Source organism: Mauremys reevesii, linkage group 8 (genome assembly GCF_016161935.1).
Source record: "Mauremys reevesii isolate NIE-2019 linkage group 8, ASM1616193v1, whole genome shotgun sequence".
In the NCBI taxonomy this organism is placed as follows: Eukaryota; Metazoa; Chordata; order Testudines; family Geoemydidae; genus Mauremys; species Mauremys reevesii.
Window position 1 is genome coordinate 3396727 of NC_052630.1, and position 27433 is coordinate 3424159.

A 27433-nucleotide genomic window follows, 5' to 3' on the forward strand; every position below is an offset into this window, starting at 1 on the left:
TTTCCATCCTCAGTCCTTGCTTTCAGTGGAGTTACACTAGGCATGGCCTTCATTCACTCTTATTGTCCACCAAGCCGTAGAGAGACAATAATGCGGAGCAATAAATATTATGGTGACAGTGTTGATTTTAATCACATCCTGCATGTGAGATTCGCTGGCTCAGAGAAAGTGTTTAGAATGAAAAGGAAATTGGGTCTGGAGTCCATCTCCCTAAACTCTGGGTTAAGAGAGAAGCATTATCTGTCAATGAGAAACAAAACACAGCACGAGACTGAGATTTAGAGAAACTTCACCTTCCTAGTGATTATTATTGTAATAGCCTAATTATTTTGCTATATCACTGGGATTGTCAGAAAACCAGTATGTGTTTTACTGAGACATTAGAATGAGCTTCTGGTCTCACACTTGCATTGCTCCTGCATTACACTGGTGCGAGTGAGGTCAGAATCTGTCTCTGAAAGTCAAAAAGTGAGATCCCATCCGTAGTCTGACAGCAGGTCTTACAGTAGCACTTCGGATCAGCTGTGTGTTGCACCAGACCGAGTCCTAACCAGTCACTCTTCCAATAGTTTAACAATCAAGTCTGCTCATCTCTTGCCAGAAATCACCTTGACTACCTGAAACCTCTTTGTGTTTGTTTGTTTTAAATCAAAATTACAAAATTTTCTATGAGAAGCACCTTCGAGGAACTTTGTACAAAATTATATACAGGTTATTTGATGATAAAAGTTATGGTTACAGCATCCTTCCTGTTTGTTTACTCCACACCTGTATCTCTAAAATGGATCTCTGTTAATGTTTGAGATTGTATAGTACGCTTATAAAAATGTGCACAGAGTTCATGGTTCCTTCTGCCTTTGCATGCCAACTGCAGGAAGTCTCTGAACCCCCCGATACCTGGAAGTTACCTGATAACAAGACAGGGTGGTTCCAACATTGGTCAGTAAACAATTAATGCTGCAAAAATTTAAATCGCTCCCCATCAAACATTGACGCTTGGCTCCGTGATACAGCTGGAACTCACAGCTAACGAACGACTGGCATTCCGCAGAAGAGGAATGCCTGGAAAATTTAAAGCAATATGGGCTGGCTTTTTAGAGGTCTATGATTAATGTAGATCCTGAACATAGAGATGTCACTTCCCCTCCCCTTCTTTTATCCTACCTCTCTTTGCTTACTCTGTGTATTATGATGAATCTGGTATTTGGATATATTTGTATTTGGAATAATAAAACATTATAAATATACAAAAAGGAAGGCCCTCATTCCAACTCCCCTGTAGTCATTGCAAACCTTTCAACTGATTTCAGTGGACTCTGGATCAGCCCCTTAGGGTATGTCTCCACAGCAAAAACACCCCAAACCCTACAGTGCTGAGTCTCAGAGCCCCAGTCAGCTGACTCAGGATTGCGGGGCTCAAACTGCAGGACTGAAAATAGCAGTCTATGTTTGGGTGAGGGGGCTGGGTCTCCGAGCGTAGGCTCCGAGGCTGGTTTTTTGTGGTGTAGACATACCCTTAGTGATCAACATCAGAGATGTCCAAATCTCCGAAGGAAGCTGTCTTCCTCTTAATTTAATGCGTGCTCTAAAAAAGAGACACGGTGGCAGTGAGCAAGAAGCACTGGGAACTGATCCTCAGGGAAGCTGGCGTTTCCTTGTCCATCTGCGAGAAGCCCCCACTAGGTAGCGGTGCGGAGGCAGACCACAATGCAGCAGTGTAGGGTTAGCTCTTCCCTGTGCTCCTATCAGATTGTCAGTTTCCAGTCTGCACAGCTGCTCTCCCTCATTCCGACAGTTTCTCAGGGCTGCTACAAAACACTGTGCTGAACTGCATCCTGTATTTGTTTTGCCCGATCCCACCATATACCGTTACTGATGAGTAACTGTCTGCTGTTTGCTATAAGGCAGACAGGAGCAGAGTGCCGTCTGCCCAGCCCTGCACATTCCTACATACTCTGTACTGCAGTGCATTAAAGATCTGCGACTCCAGCTGGTAGCCAAAGCAGGACCCTTTGAATACTTGGAGAAGGATCCAATGGTTTTGACTGGACTTTCTCTGCCCTGTGCTGACTGGCTGTTTGCTCCAACCCTCCTCTCCTCCTTCACAGTCCCGTCACCTATGTTTCACTACACTCCTGCCCTTCTTTTCCTTTTCTCCCCTGCCCTGTCCCTTTCATCCCCCTTTTCTTTCCATTTAGCTGACCCCCCCCCACCCCCCAACTCAAACCACCTGCCAGAACAACCCCGGACTAACGTGACGTGTGCTGTGTTCACATTGTTCGCTCTGCTTCCGTGTCTTCCCCCTTCCCCCACCCTGGGTCTGTCTGTAATTACCAGCTACAAAGCAACTCACTTGAAATGAAATGTGAATGAGCAGGTCAGGAATTGACAGACTGATTAAATGCTTTTTTTTCAGAGGTCTTTTTTGATCTCAAACCACATACTTTGCTAGACACAATTCTCATTTCAGCTGGACAAAAAGCTCTTACCTTAGGACCAAAAGAGAACAATTTACAAAGCATCCCACTGTCCAAGGAAAGCTAGATGAAAGAATGACGAAGCCAGTTATTTCCCTAGGGATTTGACTACAAATTAGTAACATAATGTTACCCCCTTTGACCCAAGCAGTTAACCAGTGTTCAGGGCCTTGTGGCTTCTTTCTCTTAGGGGGAGAAATTGATGATGGAGTCAGGTATTCTTTGATGCAATCTGGTTTGTTTGCAAAGAATGTACACAAAGGTCCTGTTTCCCTGAACACAGCATGTTCCGTTAGTCATTGGCTCCGGGGGTGTCCTCTCTGGGAGCTGCACTGGTTCTGGCCAGGTAGCCCGTACAGCAGGCTTGATCAAATTGCCCAACAAGACCACAAGACGTGGTTTAGTAGCAAAGCCACCTGGCCGAACGCAGTCCTAGCTCTCCGGATCAATGTCTACAGTTACGCTAGCACATGCATGTCCATTGCAATGGACCGAGCTCAGTGAATGGCAGGACTTTTCATTCCCAGCTCGGCTGGCCAAAGACCCCCCTCTGAGGCTCCTTTTTGTACACCGATACAAACAAGTTACGTGTTGCCTCGCTGACATGGTTAGTTACCACCCTTTACCTTGTACATATTGGTTTGATCAAAACTAGGGTGACCAGATATCCCGATTTTATAGGGACAGTCCCAATGTTTTAGTCTTTTTCTTATATAGGCTCCTATTACCTCCCCACCCCCTGTCCCGATTTTTCACATTTGCTATCTGGTCACCCTAATCAAAACATCTCTATCCATCACGCTGTCATCCGACCTTATCTGTAAGAGCGTGCCCTTGTATCATCTTTGGAGAGTGTGTTTGAATCATACTGAGTAGCAGGGTGTTCTGGTACCACCCTTCTGGAATGTGCTTGCATGAGTGTCCTGCGCTTCTCAGGAATGTGTGTTATTTTGCAATATCAGCCCTGTTCTTGCCAGTTTCTGTGAGCTTGCGCTCTGACTTCTGCCTACAGCCTGACTTTTGCTAACTTTGCTTTATATTAGCGAGGCTTGAACACTATCTTAGGCCTCATACCAGGCCTCTTATACAAGGCCTGATTTCTCATGCTCTCTCTTTCCACTACAGCATGAATCAAACAGCAGGAGGCAGATTGCTGGCAGTTCCAAGTCTCTCTTCAGCCAGCACTCTACCCAGAAGCTCTCTCTTTGGCTACATCTACATTACGAGCGAGGTGTGTGATTCTGGTTGTGTACACGTGCTAGGTGTGTGAGCTGGTTGTGGACACATGCTGACTCTCATTGGGTAGCCACGGTAGAATGGGTTGTGGCAGCAGAGGCATGGTGGGGCTGTGCTGAATACAGACCCACTTGTTTGAGGCAGGTTTGTACTTGTGGCTGCTACATGTGCTACCATAGCCACACTGTCGGTGAGGGCTAGCATGACTGTGTCCCCCCAAGCAAGGCAGCACCTGCCTCCCTCACAGTGCAAACATGGCCTTAGCTGCTTTCTCAGGATCATCCTACAAGTGTCTGGGGCTTCCTTGCTGCCTTCTCTGTCTGCTTCTGTCAACCTATCTGCTGCGCTGTCTCACACAACTCCCTCAAACAACAGCCAGTCCCCTGCATTTGCATTCAGCCCTCCGCCCACATAGCTAAGATTCCTGACAGGTCTTTCCTGTAGCCAGTATTTTGGGTGGTGGGTCTTACCGTGGCAGCATCTCTATTCCAGAAAGGAGCTTAATTGCTTTTTTTACATTTATCCTGAACGAAGAGCAGCTGCTCTGCCCCCCAGCCACAATGAGGTTTCACCCAAGCCGTGGCAGAGCAATAATTTCCAGCACACCAGGGTTGACAGAAATATGCCTGCTGTGCTTTTAACAGTCTGTGGTTGAGATTTGCAAAAGAGCTTAAGGGATTTAGGCACCCACATCCCATTGAAAGTTAATGGGAGTTGGGGGGCTATGAAACTCTGGAGGCTTTGAAAATCCTAGCCTGTAGTATTAAACAGGAAGGCTACACAATACATCCTCTTGTGAGACAAGTTCTGAGGTAAGTGAATCTCTGAGAATAAAGCCCAAAAACCAGAGCTCTGTCACCTGGTCCAAAAAAAAAAGCAAAAATGTTTCTTTTCATATGTGACCTGGCAAGAGTTTTGAGGAGGGATTTGAATCAGGTGAGGAAGTGCCTTGCTGAACAGGTTTTGAGAGGCCCTCCAGGCATGGAGAATGCCCTGGAAGAAGCATGGAGGCAGAAGGAGGAAATGAGGGGGTCATCAAACAGGAGGCAGCATTGGCCCAATGTAGGGGACCGGGAAACTCAGAAAGAGACAAGGTCAGAGGCATAGACTGGGTTGAGGAGTCGTGAATGCAAGGACAGGGAGCTCTGTTCTTCATACCCTGTGCAAAGGGGAGCTAGTGGAAGGACTTGAAGAGGAGGGTTACTTCCTACTGGAGAAGAGGAGGCTGCAGTATGTGAAGCCTAAAAAAAGAGAAATTACACTACAGCCAGGCTCACTCAGCATTTCTGAAAAGTGTACGGGCTGGTCCTCTGTCAGTTCTGATACATTCCTGGAGTTTCTAATCAGCCTAAATGGCCCATTCCCTGTTGCTTCGCTGGATCGTGCTACAGCTGTATATAGGTGAGTGTTTGCTTGCTTTTCCAGTGTATGTCTTCAGAAGACAAAGTGAGACTCATTTTCTTTTTGGAATGTTACAGAGCAAATGATATTCATTGTTTCTATTTGTACATACACCCCCTATCCACGTATAAGGTTGTAAACATGTATGTGACTCGCATTCATTGTTTCTGTATGTATATATACAGTATATCCCCATAGGCATATAAGATTGTAAATATATATGTGACCTCTTAGAAGACTGTAAAATTATTTGAATTAGTGCCAATGCAGAAGAATGTACTAGTTAATCAGTTTATTAATTATTCAGATGTACTATTTGGTTCCCCTTTATACGCAAAAGTTGTGTGTAGGTTCTGTTGGTTATTAAGATAGCTTTGTATAACTATAACAACAACATCAAAGTCATTTTTTTTTTTTTTGTAAATGTAACTTTTCCTGCCTGCCCTGAGCTGAGCTGCCAGCCCTAGGTTTAAATATTAATGGAGTAATGCTTTTATTAAATGAGACAAAGCATGGGATTTGGTAAAGCTCTCTGCCTTGGCTGCACTCTGTTCAGATGAACGTCAATGGTAAAATTCCCAATGAAAGTAAAGTGGGAGCAGAGTTATAGCAACACAGAGCATGTTCAGAAATCCCACCCAAAGTGTTTAATTATCTTCCATGTAAAATCTGGTGCAGAAGTACTACAAGAGATGCATGTTACAAGGAGAATTAGAAGAACTCGAGAGACTGGGTAGGATACTGGCCACAATTTCCAAACCTGGGTGCCTAGAGTTAGGCTCCTAAATCCATATTTGGGCATCTAGGGGGGAATTTTCAGAAGAGCCTATGTGCCTTAGGAGCACAAGTCTAACTTTCAGTGGGCTTTGTGCTCCTAAATCACTTAGGCACTTCTGAAAATTCTGTCCTAGGTGCCTAAATATGGACCGAGTAACCTAACCTTAGTCACCCAGGTTTGGAAATTTTGTCCATGGTGTATAGAGGTGTTAAAATGCCAAACAGGATGAAGTAGCCATTCTAATACTTACAGTAACTGCAATATTCTTAAATCACTATCTGACAACCAGGGAAAGATTTGGATATTGGTAGAAAACAGTGAGAGACCAGAATTGATTTTGCCCCTTCACCAATCCCATTGAGATTCAGCAGGCAAGATAACATAGCACCAGGGTGTCTGATGCTTTCTGTGGAGCCAGAATCACACTGGGATTTGCCACAGCCACAGAATATTTCTAACCCATTACCACGTCCATTATTGACCTAACTAGGAGGCCCCCATGAAGCTGGGGGTAGCATGGGCGGTTGCTCAGGCTACCATCCCGAATGCATCCTCGGGGTTCAGGCGGATTAGCACTCAGGCTAGGAACAAGGCCGGGTGCAGGGCAGGGTCTGGGCTGGAGCAGGGCAAGCACAGGGAGACATGCTCCTCCTCATGGCCCTTGTGCAGCACGCTGCTAGAAGTGACCAGGGACAGAATACAAGGAAGGTAGAAATAACAATTAAAACATCAGGGGACATGAGGCAGATCACACAGCCTGGAATAGACAGGAGGGGGCAGATCCTCCACTGGCTAATGTCCCCTCAAGTCAATGGAGTTAGGCCAGCAGAGAATTTGCCCCAGTATGTGAACTCTTCTTTTTTCTTATAGTGCCCTTAGCTAAAAGGACCATCCCTGGCAGAACCACCCCTGCCAGCTCTGATTTCAGAATCACACCCACTGCCCTCCAGCCGGGGGTGCTGTGTGGCAGGGAGACAAAGCCGGGGCTAACTGAGATGGGTTTGTCTATAAAGGCAAAGTAAAGCTGAACACACTGATAGCCCGAGCCTGCGCTTGCAGTGTCGCCCCAGTGGAGTCACTCCGGGTTTACAGTGGGCTCCGTGAGGAGCACCAGGGTCAGTGTGCTTGGTATTCAGGCAAATGCAGTGCCCAGGAAAGGTGCTGGCCCGTTTGATAACTGGGGGGTGGAGCCAGCTCTGCAGAATGAAGACCTCCCTTTATTTATTCTCCGAACAGGCACAGCATAAGCAATGGCAGAGCAAGCTTCCCGCACTGGCCTGCCAATGTACTTCAACCTTGAGTGGAGAGACCACCTCTAGACACACGTGGGTGATTTCTGGCCTTACTGCTGAGACAGGCATTTAGATCCAGTTGTAACACCTTTTTGGGGTGGGGGGGCAGGGATGGGGATGGAGTGAGACTGCCAAATTCATTTCACATCAGCTCACCAAACAGATGGCAACCACTTTCAGACCAATTTGGGCTGGGACTGAAATGGTGACCACAAGGTGAAAGACTTTTTCCTGAGTAACCTGGGTCCCATTTTCTCAGCTTCCCTGTGGAATCTGCGGTGCCCAAATACAAGTAAAATCATCTCCATTTCAATAGACGCCAATTGGTCAACCCACGGGTTTTAAAAGATGGTTGCTGTGTACTCCCTCCTCAGGCATCTCCTTTGCCAGGATGCCTGGAAAAAAATAAATAATAATAGTACTCTCCACAGCTCAGGAGAGATGGGAGCATTCCCTATCTTTGTCTCCCTCCCTTCCCTCAGGATACATGAGTATTGACCTGCCATCACCTTGTAACTCCTTCTCCTCCCACACTGGTGCCATTGGCTCCGTGTGCCTCACCTTGTTGGTTGAGTAGGGAGCAAGTCTGCTCATCCCACTGCACTGCACAGCTGCAGGACAATGAGAGCAAAGACTAATATACTACAAGCTGCAGGCCTCTGGTCAAGACTGGAAAGGCTGCCATCTTCTTTGCTAATAGCACTTGCTTATGTCCTTTCCCAGGGTATCTTAGAAGGTCTCTCAGGCAGGGCTCAGACGGGGATGACCCAAAGGGGTCACTATTCCACTATTAAAACAAAGTAACTAATGCAAGGTGCGTGGCGGAAAGGCAAAAGGAGCGTTCTCCCTTCTTACTTAAATATTTCCCTGACTGTCCTGTTCTCGGGATACGGTACTGCGTGAGATTGAGGAGTAGGGCTGTGTATCCATGGAGTAAAAGGTCTTGACTTTGCTTTTCCTGCTCTTCCTCCCCAGCACACAGCGTGTCTGACACGACAGTGAGAGCGAAGGTGGGGCAGTCCGTCAAGCTACCCTGCACCTACAGCGTTAGACAAGAGGGTGACCTCAATGTCATGTGCTGGGGCCGGGGCATCTGTCCGTCATCTAAATGCAGCAGTGAAATTGTTCGCACCGATGGGCAGAAAGTGATATCTAAACAGTCTGGCAGATACCAACTACAGGGTCCTATCACCAGAGGGGATGTGTCTCTGACTATAAGCAATGTGAACCACGAAGACAGAGGGGCATACTGTTGCCGCATAGAGATCCCTGGATGGTTCAACGATATGAAACGAAACCTGCATTTGCAGGTTTACAGAGGTGAGCAAAACTCTCTTCTCTGTCTGTAGAGAGAAATTCATTCTTCTGCCATTGAGGCTTAGACTCTGCACCTTAGAGAGTGGTAGCAAGGTGAAAAGACTTCCAAAGCCTAGAAAAAAACATATGGACCCACCTGTCACTTTATAGAGAAATGCCCCAATTAAAACTATGTGGGTGACACCAGCCGATCACTGTGATCTCGAAGGAACTTGCACAGAAAAATGATAAAAAAACAAAAACACTGTATCACCTGTGGGTGACCACTTTTCACAAACAAATTTATTTGGGGTTAAGCTTTATTTGGGGTTAAGCTAGAACCCACTTCATCAGACTCATGGAGTGGAAAATACAGGAACAGGTATAAATACATGAAAAGATGTGAATTGCCTTACCAAGTGGGAGGTTAGTCTAATGAGACAATTCAATTGACAGCAGGATACCAAGGGAGGAAAAATCACTTTTGTAGTGGTAATGAGAATGGCCCATTACAGACAGTTGACAAGAAGGTGTGAGTAATAGTAGGGGGAAAATAGTATTGGGGAAATTATGTTTAGGTTTTATAATGACCCAACCACTCCCAGTCTTTATTCAGGCCTAATGTGATGGTGTCCAGTTTGCAAATTAATTCCAGTTCTGCAGTTTCACACTGGAGTCTGTTTTTGAAGTTTTTTTGTTGAAGAATTGCCACTTTTAGGTCTGTTATTGAGTGACCAGGGAGGTTGAAGTGTTCTCCTACTGGTTTTTGAATGTTATAATTTCTGATGTCAGATTTGTGTTAGTTTATTCTTTGCGTAGAGACTGTCCAGTTTGGCCAATGTACATGGCAGAGGGGCATTGCTGGCACATGATGGCATATATCACCTTGGTAGATGTGCAGGTGAATGAGCTCCTGAAGATGTGGTTGATGTGGTTAGGTGCTATCATGGTGTCCCTTGAATAGATATGTGGACAGAGTTGGCACCGGGGTTTGTTGCAGGGTTTGGTTCCTGGGTTGGTGTTTTTGGTGTGTAATTGGTGGTGAGTATTTGCTTCAGGTTGGGGGACTGTCTGTAAGCAAGGACTGTCCTGTACTCCAAGGTCTGTGAGAGTGAGAGATCGTCCTTCAGGACAGGTTGTAGATCCTTGATGATGCGCTGAAGAGGTTTTAGTTGGGGGCTGTAGGTGACAGCTTCTTGTCAACTGTCTGTAATGGGTCACTCTCTTACCACTTCAAAAGTTATTTTTCCTCCCTTGGTATCCAGCTGTCAGTTGAATTGTCTCGTTAAACTGACCTCACACTTGGTAAGGCAACTCCCATCTTTTCATGTATTTATACCTGCTCCTGTATTTCCACTCCATACATCTGATGAAGTGAGTTCTAGCCCAGTGGTCTCCAAAGTGAGGTGCACGCACCCAAGGGGGTGCACAAGAGGAATCCTTGGGGGTTTGCAGCAGGAGGAGCTTTTTTTTTTTTTTGCTTCGGCAGTTCGGGCGGGAGTCTGATTTTTTTTTTGCTTCGGCGCGGCAGGGAGTGCGTGCTCAAAAAATTTTACTGATAGGGGTGCGCAATCAAAAAAGTTTGGAGACCACTGTTCTAGCTTATGCCCAAATAAATTTGTTAGTCTCTAAGGTGCCACAAGGACTCTTTGTTGTTTTTGCTGATACAGACTAACATGGCTACCACTCCGAAACTTTTCACAAAGCGATCACTCCAGATCTGACCTCTCAGTCCTCATCCTCAAAGAAACCTGCACAGCACTTTCAGAAGACAAGTCTGGGAGAATAAATTCATAACTTTGCTAGACACTAAAAATCATGGTCTTCATAAAGACACTGGATTTATGGCTTATTACAACGATCTGTAACCCACTCACCCTACTTTTTTTCCCGTGACTTCAGAAGTGTTAATGGGGCACTTCTTCTTGAATAGTCCCTTAGAGTAGGTGCTAACTACATATGTTAAACAAGCTGTTCCACCTTGACAGGTTTCAGAGTCTGTATCCACAAAAAGAACAGGAGTACTTGTGGCACCTTAGAGACTAACAAATGTATTTGAGCATAAGCTTTCGTGGGCTTTCATCGGAAGCATCAAATAAATTTGTTCTTCTCTAAGGTGCCACAAGTACTCCTGTTCTTGTTCCACCTTGTATCCAGCTGTGACACTCTGAGTGCCTTTCCCAGACCTGACAAAGAGCTCCATGTAGCTCAGAAGCATGTCTCTCTCATGGTCCAATAAAATATATTACTTCACCCTCCTTGTCTCTCTTTATAGAGAAACATGGGTGTGCTTGGTGACTACTACTGAACATTCAAGGCCAGTGATCTCTGCAGTGCTCTAAACTATGAGCTGACACATGTAGGCATACAGGAGTGAACAATCCTACCTCATCATGCAGGAGCTGAGTGGGAAATGGATTCTCATCCCATGAATGTTTTCAAGAATGAATTTTTTCCTTGTCTTGAATCAGGACAAAAAGTCAAAATCTTGAAAATAGTCACAAACCGAAAAATTCACAAACCAAAGAACTGTTCTTTTTTTTTCATTTCAGGTCAATCAAAACATTTTGCTATGCAAATTTTGAAATGTTTCTTTTTGGCTTTGACCTTTTAAAACCTTTTTCAGTCTAATTAGTCTAAATTTCAAAATGAAGAGTCATTCTGAACTGGAAGATTGGAATTTTTCATTTTGAAAAAAAAATCAAAATGTTTCCTTTTGACGCTTTTGAAATGTTCTTTTCTCAACCCTTTTTTTTTTAGTCGGGAAATTCATCAAACCCAATCCTGTTTCGTGAACAGTCTTGGTGTTCATGAATCAGCATTTTTCGACAAAAAAAATATTAAAAAATTCACAGCTGCCTCTAATCATGGGGAGGAACTAGTGAAGTCACAGCTCAACTCGGGATGATGGCTGGTCAAATATTATTTCTCAACATTTTTTTTTTTGACAGAAATTTTTTAAAACTTAACAAAAATATTCACAGAAAATGTCTGCTTTCCTTGAAAAAAATTGATTTTTCATCAAAAAACTGAAAATTCCAAACCCAGAAATGTTCGGCTTTAGGGATTTTGGCTGTAAATTTTCAGTTTTTGGATTGCCCATTTTTGGACCCAAAAAAATCAACATTGGCCATGCAAAAAAAAAGTTTTCCAACCAGCTCTATTTGAGACTCATTTCTTACCTAGTTAACTGGTCTTTTAAAGTACCTGTTCATCAGTCTCTCCTCAGATTGTTTGTTTAAGTTCAGTTGTGGTTTGGCTTTGTTTTACTTAAATTCTATTGAAGATGTTCTGATCTGGCTTCTCTTTATTTCATTTCAGCACACACTACTCCCAAAAAGACAACCACAACTGCCCTCCCAACACCCACAACTCCGCCCCTGATAACCAGTATTGCACTCCCAACATCCACTACTCCCGCAACGACAACCACAACTGCACTCCCAACAACCTTTCCTTCCCTGACAACCATTTTTCAGACAGCTTCTGTGTGCACTGAAGATGATGATTTCAATTTTTTCACAACAGAACATGTTCTCCCTACTGCAGGTATGAAAAGCAGACAGCTCTGAGCATCTCTCTCACTGTGCCATGGCGAGGTTGGCACAAAAAGGGCAGAAAAACATACCTTAATATGGAGCATTCCTGTTCCCCCAGCACAAGCTGATGAATTATCCGTTCTTTTATCTATTAAGTGAGGGATGCTTTCAGTCTACTTTGCCACCTATTTTAGACTGAAAGCTTTTATGTAACCTTGTTTCGTTTTGATGCTATTGAGCCATGTCCTTTCACTAATTCTGGTATAAATTTACAGTAACTCCATCAGCTTCAATCCTCTCCTGGAAGGCACTTTAAGAATTAATGTTGTAGGTTTCACTGTGCCCAGAGGTAGTGCTGACTCTTCTGTGTCATATACGCTTATCCCTGTTGCATTCATTCATCTCTCTCTGTGCTGTCTCCACTTCCCTGCTCCACAAGAGAAAGTCCAGTTCCACTTCCCTTCTGCTCTTTCTTGTTTTCCTCAAGCACCTTTGCGATGTGAACACCCATGCCACTTAGAGACTCTCCAGAGACTAGAGCCTCTTGTTTAGAGGCTGGTAGTGAGTGATGGTGGGACAACAGGGTGAAGAACCAAAGATCCATTTGGGCCCCAATTCAGGAAAACACCCCTGTTGAGGAAGGTTGCTTAAGCACCTGCTGTGCTTGATGAAGTCAATGGGATTCACGAACATACTTAAAATCAAACACATTCTTCAGGGCTTTCCTGCGTCAGGGCCTTGTTATTAATTAGTTGGCAGCACTGATAAACTACTTGCCCTTTCATTCATTAACGCTGATGTTGGTCTTGTTTATCTCCAATTTTATCTGTGTCAGTGACTTAATTTCCCCAGACTGATGTTTGCACACAATGCTGCTTGCAACTCTTTCCAGTTTTTATCTTGTTTGATACTCATTGTGACATGAACATTTTGGGACAGATTTTCACAAATGGCCTCCAGTACTGCATCCATAACTTTGTGCCCACAGTTAAAGACAGGCACAATTCATTATGCCCACAGCTGAATGCATTTCGATGGCTATGCACCAGAATTGCCAGTGAAGTAAGTTATCATAGTTAGGCACCTGAACTGCAGATATAAATGATGTCTACAAATTTTCACCCACATTTAGCTAGCAACTCAAAATTGCACTAGCAATTTGGAACATCTTGTTTTTAAAAAACGGTCTTTTTAAGCATCTGATTTTGTCTCCATGACTACAGAATCACCAGCTACAGTTCTGATCTCCGAGAGGACTGAAAATGTTGATTCTGCTTTCATTACAGAAGGTGGTGTCCTCAGTACAGGTATGTGTGATAATAATACAGGTGCAGAAGACATTTGATCACTGGGTTCAGAGCTCTGACAAGTCATCATAACCAGAAGTGTTGGCTGTTCTTGAATGTGTATCAAAGATTCATTTAAAGTTATTTAATCATCTGGAAACAATTTGTATCACATGTCCCTGTGGATGCTGACTCAGATCAAAATGCTACATCTGATAAGGAAATCAGTATGATGGGTGAATCCACATCACGGGTGAGAAAGGGGTAAAGGCCAGTTAGGCACATTCACTCCACCGGAGTGGTAATTAGATTGTTACTTGTCAGCCAGAGAGGGTGGGACTAAAGGACGATCAGCTGATGAACTCAACAGACACCTGGCCCTTATAAATAGGCTGAGGGAGTTCAGTATGGAGGGAGAACCTGGAGACTGGCTGGTTTCTGTGAAGGGGAAAAGTGCCAGAGACTAGAGGCCTCAGGAAAACTTGGGCTGGGTGGGCTGTGTTTGATATCTGACCTAGGAAAGGTGGGGAAACCCCTGGGAGGGGTTGAACAGGGGGCTCAGAGGATAGATTGATTCTCTGGGACTTTGGACTACACTTGCACATTTTGTTAGTCTGGAAGGGTTTGAACTAGCCGCTTCTCAGCCAGCGAGCGGGCTGACACACAAAGACAGATGGCCTGCAGGGGGTGCTGGAGATGCAAACCTCTGCAACACCGCACCCTGACACAAGGGGCACTCTTGAAGTGACGACGCACCATTACACACAGTTTCTAGTATCCCAATGGAAATTGGAGGCCGGTAGTTCTCTACCACAGGGTCTCTAATCCATGTCAATCTCTGTCAGGCTGTAACATTTCCCCACTTCACTAACTGGAACGGGCCTTGTTTGTTCCTGAGTCCTGTCCTGGTCCAAGGTACTGCTTTCCGAGATTTGAGCTGACATCAGTTCAAATGTGGCAGCCACCCTCTTGGCCAGCACACCAGGGACTGAACCAGGGACCTCCAGAACTAAAGGCATGAGCTGCTACAGCCTGAGTTAAAGAGCCAAGCCTCTGTAAGTGGGAGCTGCCACTGCCTGCATGGATCAGCCCAAAGGGCACCCTGCACCACACATGCACCAGTGGGTTGTGCAGGCGCATGGAGCATCTTACCCAAAGCCCATTGAAGTCAAAAGAAAAACACCCATTGACACTGGATCTAGCACAGAACATTCAGTGACATGCAGTATGTAGGCAACATCAGTCCCCTCCTATCTAAATTATTTAACTCATTATCGGGGCCGGCTCCAGCCACCAGCTTAGCAAGCAGGTGCTTGGGGTGGCCACTCCGGAGAGGGGCAGCACGTCCAGGTATTTGGCAGCAGTTCGGCGGAGGGTCCCTCACTCCCACTTGGAGCAAAAGACCTCCCACTGAATTGCCACAGATCACGATCGCGGCTTTTTTTGTTTGTTTGTTTGTTTTTTGGCTGCTTGGGGAGGCAAAACCCCTGGAGCTGGCCCTGCTCCTTATGATTACGGAAAGCAGCAGGGAATTACAACAACCCTCTAATAATGTCACCTCCAGTCCTCCTTCAAAGTAGAAATAATTGGGATGCAAAATAGACCCTTTGTCTCATAATTGAACAAACGAGGCCATATTAAGTCTGACCACGCTGGATCCTTCCTTCACCCTGGCCAATCATGCTTCAATGGGAGCTCTCACTGCTACGTTTATTTGCATATGAGCTCATTACTTTCTCATGAGGCACCATCAACTCTTTCCTATACTGCATATGATAACATAGAGGCTGCGATTTCAGTCCTGCAACACCACAGTTTCGCAGTTAAACTGATTTGAAACAAATGATGAAAGAAATTCAAACACTGGATTTTTTTTTTTCACAGAACAGTGAAAAATTCACAAGCTGCCAGAAAAGGTCAAATTAGAAGAATGACACTTAGAAAAGTGCCCTGTGTTTTTTCCCCAATGTCAATAGCCCACTTGTGGAAATGTCAGCAAATAAGGGCTTAAAAAAGAGGAAATCTGACCTTGGGAAAGCCATCGCTGTGGTCTTCAGCTAGCGCCATACTGTCTCCCAAGGCCCCAAGAACAACCGAGCTGAGAAATTCTCTTGGTTCATTCACTTCTTGTAGGCACATTTGCTTTCCTGTTTTTTCAGACACAGCTGATGCATGAGGAGGACGTGGGCTTTCCAAAAATGCTGTCTCACTTTTTGAGAGAAACATTTGTTCCGGCCTTGTAGCTCCCTCCCTGGTTAAGACACAAGTGAACAGGAGTTTGCTGGCCCTTGTGGATATTCATTCAAGCCCGTTAGCCCCCACTGGCAGGCTTTGTTCGGGAAAGGCTAAGAACTCGCGCAGCAGGAGGTGTTGCCAATCAGGACTGAGTAGCGATGGGTAGAGCTGTGAGGGAGAAGCTTACCCACGAAGTCAGCCCACACAGTTCCTAGCATTACACTGAGCTTTCAGCCCCTCATTCTTTCAGCGTCCGAAGTGGAGGCAAAGCACCATAGGTGTGTCCTGCACAGCCTTAGGTAGTCGGATCCTCAAGGGTCAGAGGTAGCAGGGTGAGGGGATGAAGTGTTTGAATCTAACCCTGATCTGAATTTTGTGGCTAGACTGAAATCCAGGGCTGGCTCCATACTCAGCTCTACATTTCACACTTTGGGCCCAGGCCTACATCCCGTCCCTTCCACTCTCCTTCCTTGTGCTCCATCAGCTGGGCATTGCTCTGCAGGGATGTTACTGGAGTAAAAAAATCATTTGTAAGCTGACTGCTGAAACATTGATTAGGTTACCTGGAGGAACCACTGAATAATATCTTCTCACATGCTGTAGCCTAAAGTGATTTATCTGATCGAGTGCAAAGAACATGTGAAAATGCTTAGCCTGTAAGTGGTAACCCATGTTCTAAATGGTCTGCAAAGCACATTGATGGAGTAGAAAAACATAGTAAAACATTGCAGCTTAAACTCCATAATCAGATCACTCAGTGTATGACTACACTGCAATAAAAACCTTTGGCGCCAAGTTTCAGAGCCCAGGTCAGTCTACATGGCTATTTTTAGCCCCGCAGTCTGAGTCCTGCGAGCCCAAGTCAGTTGACCTCAGCTCTGAGACTCATTGCTGTGGATCTTTTCATGCAGTGTAGACCTACCCTCTGTCTGTTTCCTTCTGCATTCCATGTCTGAGAAAGGCAGCAACAGGACAGATGAAATCACGTGTTGCCATCCTTCCTCTTCTGAGCTTCTGCATTCCCAAGCAGTGTTTACTCGAGGAACTGATTTTAGCTTGTTGTCTTCTTCTGCTTTGTTTCAGTGACTGCAGTTTCCACTGTCCAAACATCTACTGTGAGGACTGATGATGGTCACACATCCACAGACAATCCATTTGCTACATGGAGAGAGAATGTCACCATTAGCAAATATTCTGTTTACATGCTAGTGCCTTCCAGGGAATGAGCCAAATTGTCCTGTAAAGTGGCTAGATTTGATCTGGGTGTGGTCTGCCCTAGGGGGAATCAGTGGCTGGAAACAATACATTGTGGAAATGTGATCTGACAGTATTTGGACCTCTTCGTTACAGTGGCTCTGACTTCAGTTTGCTACACAGGCATACTGACAAAATGTGGCACGGCTTATTTCAGCAAAATAACAGGACAGGCCTACTGTCTTGTGCAAACTCTGAACTCTGGGGTGAACCCCAGGAGTCCTGGGACTCTGTTAGAAGTTTCTGTTTATTTTAATTCCAGGGACAGTTCCCCCGGTTACAGTCCAGACAGTCCCTGAGGCGAGTGAAGTGAATGCTATTTCTGACGCTACATTTCCCTTGACACCTGCAGGAGGCTCAGTGAAAGAGGGACTCGATGAAGGTCTGGAAAGTATAATTAATTTTTATATTTGCTGTAGCCTTGTAGGTGTGTATGGGTTTGCGGAGGACAGTGGAGTTGTCAGTGGAGATTCATTAAGTGGGATGGACATGCAGTTTAGGAAGAAAGCTGGAGAAGTACCATTTTTTTATATTATCCTGCACAGACAATAGAGAACCGGGACATGAGGAGAGGAGCCTGCTCTCAGGTGTACATGCGGGGTAACTCCACTGAAAGCTGTCTGACTGAGAGCAGAATATGACCCATGGAATTCAAATCTTTCTACTGCCCTTAGGAAAAGTACATTGCTTTATTCCTCATAAGGGCAGCCTGTGGCTGGGGCAGGAAATCCAATATATATGCATGGCCTGTACCATCTGCTGGTTAAATAGTTCATCTCTGCACTCCACAGCCTAATCTGTGGAGCACAGCACGGTTCTGCAGGTGGCTGCTGAGCAGTTCAGAGGCACATTTATTCTGTCTATGTTATTGTTGCAGTTTTAAATTCACAAGCCATTCATTTAGAGCAAAGGCCTGATTGCAATGAAGTAGGTGGCAAGCCCCGCCCGTCTCCCCGCCCCCCACGACTCCAGCGAAGCATCGTTTGTCCCTGAGTGTGTTGCTTCATCCTGCAGAAAGGAGAAGTGGGATTGTTGCTTCTGTAGGCTGTGCATTGCCCACACACCAGGGGCCCCTTGTACCCCCAACCCATGCCCATCTCCACAAGTTACCTGCACTCCCATCCCTCTCTATTTCAGGGACTCTCTGCACCCCCTGCCCCTCATGCCAAGGGCTATATGTACCCTCCATTTCCCCCTCCCCTCATACCAGAATCCCCATCCTCCCTCCCATGCCAGGGGCTCCGTGTGCCCCCACTCCCCAGTTCGCTCGGCCAGTACAGTAATCTCTTATTTCATACCATGAGGTTATTCCTAACTTAACTATGGAGCCTTAATTAGTGCCTGCCCAAAATTTAGAGACTCAGCCTGATAGCTAATTTGGATCTCTCTGGTTTAGTGAACACCCATAGTGCCTGCTCTTTGAATTGTCTTGTTGGTGTTATGAGAATGGAATATTTGAATTTAGTTCTAGGTTTTGGTGGCACATTTTGTATTTTTTTTAAACATCCGTTTTGTTTCAGTGACCATATTTTTTCCACCTGCTAGTCACAAGGATTGAATAAAAGTGCATCTATTTCTTATATACCCAACAAAGATCGCTCTATGGGTAGGGAGAACATTACTGAAATTAAATGCAGTGATCCAAGCCATTCTCATGACTACAACTGGTATTTATCATGTAGCAGGACTGCTGGAATTGAGACCTGCAGTATTCTGCCTACTGGGGTACTATGTCTCCTGATGGTTCTCATTTACTTTAGCAGGTCCTTGGATAATTGGACCTCTGCTGAAGGCAAAACTCTAACATGTTTTGTTAGAGCAGTCTCTTTAGTATAGCTAAGGAGGGATTTATGCCAGAAATCAGATGACTATTGCTTTTTGATCGGGATGGGAATCCAGCACAGATGGACCTGACCCAGCCCAGGAGGAAATGCAGTGAATGTGTTGTTGTGTTGAGTACATTATTCTACAAAAGGGCTGCCCTGCTGATGGTCTAGCTAGAACTCCAAATGGAACAGTGTGGTATCAAGAGCATCCACAGAGCCTGAACCAGCAAACAACACACCACTGTTTAAATGAGTCACTCTCTCACACACCCATGCAAAGGAATTATGACTTACCTCTCCCAAGAACAGAGTGAAGTAGATGTAAATCACAAAACGCTGAAGAGCAGCTGAATGATATCGAATAAAAAAAGAGAGGCCAATTTTTACCGCTGACTTTAATTCCATTTCTCATGCCATTGCATCAGGTCCTTTGTGAACAAATGTGTTCAACGCAATACATTGATTAAAAGCAAACTGCCCTTTAAGCATGGTATAAGTTAAGGCTAGTACATTGCTAGTGAAAGCGAGGATTGAAATTGACCTCTCTGTCTAAACAAAAATTTCAAATTCTGTGGGCTAAATGCTCACACCTAGCCAGTTGACCTGCATGCACAAGTCTAATATCCCCATCTAAATTCCCATGTAAAGCAGGCTACATTGGCATATGTAATTTAGGAGGCGGCAAACTGCTCCCTACTATTTTAATGACAAGCATCACACATCATTTCATTCACTGCTGTATATCCCTGCAAAAGCAGCACCTGGAGGAACATGCTTCTGGAATTGATGAACTCCAAGGTGGTGGAACGCAGTAGCCTGGAGCTGGATCAGACGAATGCTAGACGCAGGCCCCAACTGATAAAACCTTCTGTAGTAGGAGGTGCCCAGTCCGGAAGCAGTGGAGTTGTAAGTCAAGTCAGAATCGGGCCCCTTTTTATTAGCTACCTTTCCACTGCTCCACTCACATGTCTTTTTAAAAAAAATATTTTTGTTTCATTCAAGATAAATAAAAAGAGAAACAGCTCCAGGGGGAGCAAAGAGGACAGAATATTGTATCAGAAGTACAAGGAAAACTGTTGTCCACAATGGGGGATTTAATATACATAAAAACACAGCTTCATTTTTTAATATAACAAATTTAATTATATTTAGCACAGTAATTAAATTCTAAATAACAAACTTTCCCTCACATCCATCTAAATCTTCATTATAAATCGAAATACTGATGATATCTTGTTCACCACATCGATTGGCTTGAGTCTAGAATGGTAGTCAGTTAACTTACCATTTAGCGAAGTCCCACGCTCAAACACTTACCACACATGTGGTCTTAGGAAGTCTTTTGTATGTACGGGTGAATGTGCATGTGACTCATTCAGGCACCAGCATGTTTTTGCCAGTATAGGTTGTGTGGTTACTTTTATATCACACATTTGCCTTCCGAGCATGATCTGTAATGTCACTGCAGCAGTCTGTTTGAATATTAACATGCCCATCCCAGTACATTGAGTTCAGTGGGCTGCTCTTTAATCACAAGGGTCCCAATCCTGTGAGGCATTTAAGTGCCTCCTGTGAGGAGCTTACTGCTCTCAACTCTAAGACGTCAGCATCTTGCAGAACGGGGTCCATTATAAACTAAGGCCAGTCCATTGCTAGCACTATATCACCAGGGCATGATTTAAAGTTCACTGTGAACATGGTTTAAATAAGAAATGAGCAAACCAAGCTTTGCAGAGCGTTGCACCTTGTGATGCATCAGAAATTCACCGTGTCGGGACCACAGCTTCCTTATTTTACAAGTTAAAGAAAATACATAAGAACAGCCATATTGGATCAGATGAATGGTCCATCTAACCCAGAATCCTGTTTTCTGACAGTGGCCCATGCTAGATGCTGCTGGGGGAATAAATAGAACAGGGTAATTATCAAGTGATCCATCCCCTCTTGTCCAGTCCGGCTTCTGGCAGTCAGAGGTTTAGGGACACCCAGAGCATGAGGTTGCATCCCTGACCATGTTGGCTAATAGCCATTGGTGGAACTTATCTAATTTTTTCCACCCAGTTATAGGTTTGGCCTTTGCAACATCCCCTGGCAATGAGTTTCACAGGTTGATTGTGTGTTGCATAAAGAAGCACTTCCTTTTGTTTTCTTTTAACCTGCTGCCTATTAACTTCATTGGGGTGACCCCTGGTTCTTGCATTATGTGAAGGGGTAAATAACAGGTCCTTATTCACTTTCTCCACACCAGTCATGATTTTATAGACCTCTATCATATTCCCCCTCATTTGTCTCCTTTCTAAGCTGAACAGTCCCAGTCTTTAATCTCTCCTCATATGAAAGCTATTCCATGCCCTTAGTCATTTTTATTGCCCTTTTCTGTACCTTCTCCATTTCTGGTATATCTTTTTTGAGATGAGGTGACCAGAGCTGCGCACAGTATTCAAGGTGTGGGCGTACCATGGCTTTCTATAGAGGCATTATGATATTTTCTCTCTTTTTATCTATCCCTTTCTTAATGGTTCCTAAAATTGTTCACTTTTTACATTTTACAGCACTTTGCACTTTCTTGTTAGGCCCTCTTAACATTGTTTGGTTCTGTGTTGCTTAAGAGCAAGGGAGGAAAGCCCACCCAGTGCTTGGGATACTAACTTATGACTCAGGAATCCAGGGTTCAATTCCATACTCCACCAAAAACTTCTGTGGGACCTTGGGCAAGTCACTTAGTCTACCAGTGCCTGAATTTTACAGATGGGGATAATACCTCATTCCTATCTCACAGGGCGTATGTAGGCATAAATGCATTAAAGATTGTGAGATGCTCAGATACCCCAGTAATGAAAACCAGATAGACACCTCAGATAGACAGATCAAGCTGCAACATAATTGCAGGGGCATTTGTGGGAAAACACCTGACTCTACGGATTTTTCCTGTGATATTTTAAATCCTATTAGCATCTTTAAGTTACCGTGATAACACATAATTCTAACAGAAATTAAACGGAATGGTCTTATGCCTTATTCACTACATCTGATTTACTGGCATGCTCACCGGAGTGAAAATTTCATCACAGGAAGGTAAGTTTCTTTCTGCTTTTCTTCCCTGTTAGTTCTTGTGACTTCACCCTTTCCTGATGAATATCAACACATTTCCTGATGAATATCTGCCATTCCTTAGCTACAAATGAGATTCATCCTACAATTTAAAGTTTTTTTTTTTATTTGGGGCCAGATTCTGACATGCTTACTCACACTGAGTAGGACCTTCACAAATTTGACTTCATATATTTAGGTTCTGTTCGACAAGCGTATCAGACTTTGGTGCATGCTCATTTTATTTTCTGCTTTTTCTGTTGTCAGAGACTTCAACAGATTCAAAACTCCGGTCAGAGGAAAGTGTAGATAATCCAACACAGGTAAAAACTATTCTAAGTCTGAGAAGCAGAGCTGGGCAAAAATTTTCATGCAAACAGTTTTCCCACCAAATGCAAATTTGGTTTGACTGAAACCATTTGTGAATTTAGGCCACATTCGATGAAGCGTTTGAGCTGAAAAAAAAAGTTTAAAATCTATTTTTTGGAAATGTCAAAAACATTTTGCCTTTAGTTTCAGAAAGACATATTGTGCCAGAATGTAAAAAACTGAAAGTTTTAAAACCCTGGCAAACAAAACAAAACCTTCCAAAATGTATTTTGAGTTGAACAAAATTATTTCCTTTATTGTTATTTTTCAGCTCAACCACAGAACTCAAAAATCTGCTATTAGCCCAGCCCTGCTCAGAAATGTCTGATTAGCTAACAGCCTGCCTGACCTGTCAGTCATTTAAATAGTGTTTTATGTTAAGGTCACACTGTCTGCAAAGTAGCATGGTAGGTGGTTTAAAATTTTTACGTGGGAACATAGGAATTCCCAGACTGGATCAGTCCAGTATGCTGTCCTTGACAGTGGTCAGCACCAGATGGTTCCAAGGAAGGTGCAAGAAACATTGGCTGATGTGTTGTGCCCTTTTTCATGTCACCCACCTTTTGTCCTCTATTGTTCCATAGAGCAGCCTTTCTGCTAGTTTGTTCTTACAGATCAGTTGTGTGTGGATGACCTGTACCAGCTGAAATGAAAGGGGAGAGGGCTAGAGTAACTTAGTTAGATGTGTCATGCTGAGTCTGGCCAACTACAACATACAGATTTTTATAAGATCAGGTGCCAATGGCTGTGTGAGTGGCAAGGAAAAGTTCCCTTGCTTCCCCGGTCTCACACCCCGGAACTGTTCCAGATGTGCTGGGCATGGTGATTCTTTGCCACCTTCCCTCAGTTCCAGAATCAAGTTTTTCTCACTGTATAAAATATTAATGTACTTTGCAGATAAAATTCCTCAGATTCAAACCACGCTGTCTGGTGCCGTGGGAACAGGGCAGTGTTTGAAAGGGGCAAACATTAGGTAACCCATCTTTGAGGTTCAGCCAGTGGTGTTCACTGATGTCTTTGTGCCACAACCTGAGAATCGGACTTTTCCCCTTCTTGGCTAGTGAAGTCTAAAAATCGATAGTTGGTTGAGGTCATATATTTTATGGGCCCACCTTCTGTTGGTGAGAGAGACAAGCTTTCGAGCTACACAGATCTATACCTTCCCAGGCCTGCAGAAGAGCTCTGAGTAGCTTGAAAGCATGTCTCTCTCACCACCAGAAGTTGGTTCCATAAAAGCTATTACCTCACCACCTTGTCTCACTAATATCCTGGTACCGACATGGCTACAACAACACTTCATATTGTTGGTTGGGAGAGACGACCATTTCATAATGGGGGCCAGGATCTGGCCCTGTGGGTTCAGATAAACTGGGGCCTAGTTTGGGTTTGGGTTCTGCTTAACCAAAACCCACCCAAGGAGATTTTGCAAAAGCAACCTGTGGTTTTGCCAAATCTTCAATTTATGCAAAACAAAAATAAACTTGGAATTACCAGAATACACACTCCAACTACCTTTCAAAACATACCACAAAGTTGCAGGTAGAAGTCCTGATTTTTCTTCAGTATTAAGAAGGAAGGCTCAGAAAATCCATCCTGAAATTTACATTGCAAACTCCTGCTGATTGCAGACATTTCAGAGTACTCATCGGTTAGACCAACCAGACCTTAATTAAACTTACCAGAGAAAAAGCATAGTTTAAAAGTCTTTTCTGCTTTCTTCCCCGACCCATTAGCACCTACAGAATGAAATTCCAACAGTAACCATCAGTGTGGTAGTGACAGTCATTCTTCTCTTCACATTCCTGCTCGTAGTGTTTTTGACATGTAAGTATTTGAGGGTAGGTGTCCATCTTAATGTTCTGCATTGGCTGCTGGTCTGATGTGGATCCCTTTTGCATCTTTCTGTCCTCCAAATATTGAATTGAAATATTGAATTGCTGACACAAGGCAGATGTGAACTATACATTATATCTTGCTGTTCATTGCCTGAGTGCTTTTGATTCTTGCTGCCTGCAAATATGTGAGAACAGTTTGTTCTTGTTTAGTGAAGACTGGGCCAAAAGTGGGGCCTGGTCATAACCAACCCACTATGGAGAAGGAGCTTGAGTCTAACCTCATGCTAGTTTTACACAGATGTAACACCACTGACGTTAAAAGAGGAGAATCAGGTTGAAGGTATTTTGGAGCTGCATAACAGAAGGCAGATGTTGAATTGCAAATCCAAACATGGGGAAACTGATGCTTAAAACCTTATGCTTAATACATAAGTAACAGCACTACAAAACTGCAGAATTTATTCTTGGAAGCAGTTCAATATATAGATATGTACAATGGGCAAATTCTGCTCTCTGTTACAGTGGTTTAAATCTGGAGTGACTCAACTGAAGCAGAGTTTGGTGACTATACAGAACCTGTTTCTCCCAGCTGTGTTAATGGAGTAACACCTGTGTAACGGAAAAGCAATGTGAGAAGAGAATCAGGCTCACAGTACTTATTGCTTTTCAAAAGGATGATCTCTCCTGCAAGTGGCTAGGGGAATTAACCTTATCCCGGTGTTACCTTGATTCCACAAGTGAGGAGAATCCTGATGAATTGGCAGCCAGTAAAACCAGCACTGGTGAAGTTTTTCTTTACAAGTGCAGTGAACCTATTTCACTCCAGAACATTACTGGTTACACATACCCATGTGAGTTCACTCTGTTTAAGATGTTTTTAACCACTTCAGTGTACTTTATTCCCCCGGAGATCATACCACCCTGTTCGTTTGGTGGAGGTTTCCTTTCCTGACAGGCAGGACTGGAAGAGTGTAGGAGGAGTTCACTGCTGGCCGTGATGTGGTAGGAAGCAACCGCTAAGGACCCAAAGCCCGGTCATCACACTTGCATGTAACTGGCTTGATTCTGATCTGACCGACACAGGTTTAGCACTTGTGAAAATACATTGAGTTTACTGGAGTTACTCCTGACACAGGCCGGTATAACTGTGAGTACGTCTACACGGCAAAAACACCAGCAGCACCGAGTCTCAGAGCTTGGGGTAAACTGACTTAGGCTCATTTTTAGCCCTACAATGCAAGCTCAGCGACCCTGAGTCAGTTGACGCAGCTCTGAGGCTTGCCACCATGGGTCTTTATTTGCTGTGTAGATGCACCCTTAGATCAGGGCACCTGGTCCCTGCTCAGCTGCTATAAATTTTGCAACATTGTCTTTGTGTCCGAGTGCATTAGAATTTCATTAGAATTATGGGTTTGTTTTTCCTTGTCAGATTCTAATGAGCACTGCTTTGTTTCTAGATAAACGCTCGGGGAAGTATTGGCTGCTTATGAGAAAAAGGTAATCTGTTTTGTCATTTCCCAAGAAAGGGTCCAAGCTTGATCCTACTGAAGGCAATATGGGATTTGCCATTGATTGCAATGGGAGCAGGACAGATTGCACATGCTGTGTTAGAACACTGACCTCCAGACCCTTTACTCCAGACAATCAAGCATTGCTGCTTAGGAAGTGCACATAATGGAGTAACAAATAGACAACCAGAACAATGAAGAACTGCTAATGGTGGTGCTTGATGTCATGTAGTGACTTCAGTTCAGTGAACTAAATAGCCCACTTCAGGATTTGATCAAACACCTTGAGGAAATGGCACATAAGGACCCGACTTACCTGCCACGTGGGTGTAAATAAGGAATAATCCTTTTGGTGTTACACTGGGGTAAACTGGAGAGAGAAGAGAATCTGGTGTGCACAACTGGCCTGGTTCTCCTCTGACTTGCACAACTTTTACACTGGTATAACTCCATCTACTTCAATGGGGTGAGTTATGATTTACACCAGAGCAAGTGAAGGCAGAATCTGGCCCATTATTGTGCCCAACCAGGAAAACAGTTTCTTCTGCTGACACTTGACAACATAAGAGTTTCATATTCAGTCCACAGTGAAGAGGTGTTCATGCCAAGTAGGCAAAAGAGGATACTATGCGTGATGAAGGTCTCAACAGAGGAGTGAGGCAACTTGAATTCTTTCTTCGTAACGGGCTTATCTCACAGCCAACATATGGCTACTGTACAGTTTAGCATCCTCTTTGGATCCCATTGACATAAATAATTGATTCTTTTCTATGCATTTTAGGAGTTGAGATTTCTGATTGTTTCACCGTACTCTGAAATGTTTTGTTGCTTAGTCAGAATAGAAGATGGTCTGTAAACAATTTGACCACTAGCACATCAAGTGCAGATGTTTACCAGTAGTAAGTAGCTGAATTTTCAGTGGTAGACGGCCCCCAGCCATTTGCCTTATCGTGCACATAACCAATTCTACTGTGCTGAACATGGGAGAAGGGGAAATTCTTTTCCAATTCCCTATGGAGATCAGTTTACACCTACAAGCATGAGACTTCAAGCCCTGCACTTTAATGTAAATGGTCCAGCAGGTGTAAATCGTCATTACTCCATTAAAGACAATGCAGAGATGCCAATTAACATTAGCTGAAGATCTGGCTCAATGGTTTTCTCTTCCCCAAACTTCAATAGGAATTTGCCCAGGCAAAGTTTAAGTCAGGATCTCAGGATCTGGCCCACCATGATGGGCCCATGTATTTGTTTGCTACCCCAATAATAATCTGCACTTCTTGTTACAGCTCAGACTTATCTGGAGAACAAATTCCCAATGGAGTGGAAGAAGAGAATACCCTTTTCACTCTGCAGCAGATACCTGACAGCCATTCAGTATCACAGGGAACATGTCACGATCCTGTGGAATCCAGCATCTAAACGAGGCTCTTTCATGCTAGGCTGGAAAATAAGGATTAATTCCTTGCTAACCCTGGAAATAATGATGGGTACAAACCAAAACCCAGATCCAAACACCTGAACTGTGGGGAGTTTAAAACCTAGAAGCAGATTTTACTCAAAGGTTTTTAGGCATCTAACTTCCAGGGGATCCCCTGAGGATCTGGGCCTTTTCCTCTAGAGCCATGTTTAAAACTTCTGGATAAAGTGGCCTCTATTAGAAGATATTTTACCCATCGCTTGCATCTCAGAATTCTTAGTCTCTTAAACCCCAACCCTGGAACTGCTTGCTTATGAGTAACTTCAAAGCACATGAGTAATCTTGCTGAAGTCAACTGGACTACACATATCCTTAGGATCTGAGCCTTATTTACTAATAACAGCAGGGGCGCTGGAACAATTTGTATCATGAGGGTGCTCAGAGCCATTGAACCAAACTGTAAACCCTGTATGTGATGGAAACCACTTGAAGCCAGGGGGTGCTGTATTACCGCTGGAATAGATTTTACCTTTCCCTATATTCTCCTAACCCGACTGCCTGAATACATGCTGTGGCATGAGCAATAATAAA

The 27433-nt window shown here is 44.1% G+C and overlaps 1 protein-coding gene across 1 annotated transcript; it reads left to right on the top strand.

Annotated features, from left to right (window-relative positions):
• Window positions 1–4989: 4989 nt before the first annotated feature.
• On the top strand, window positions 4990–27433 carry LOC120370695 (T-cell immunoglobulin and mucin domain-containing protein 4-like). Its single transcript, XM_039485764.1, has 9 exons — window positions 4990–5114; window positions 8160–8504; window positions 11802–12029; window positions 13243–13326; window positions 17057–17176; window positions 21978–22033; window positions 23813–23903; window positions 25372–25411; window positions 26712–27433. Exons 1-9 carry the CDS (start codon window positions 5066–5068, stop codon window positions 26842–26844), a joined length of 1146 nt encoding a protein of 381 aa, XP_039341698.1. The 5' UTR covers window positions 4990–5065; the 3' UTR covers window positions 26845–27433.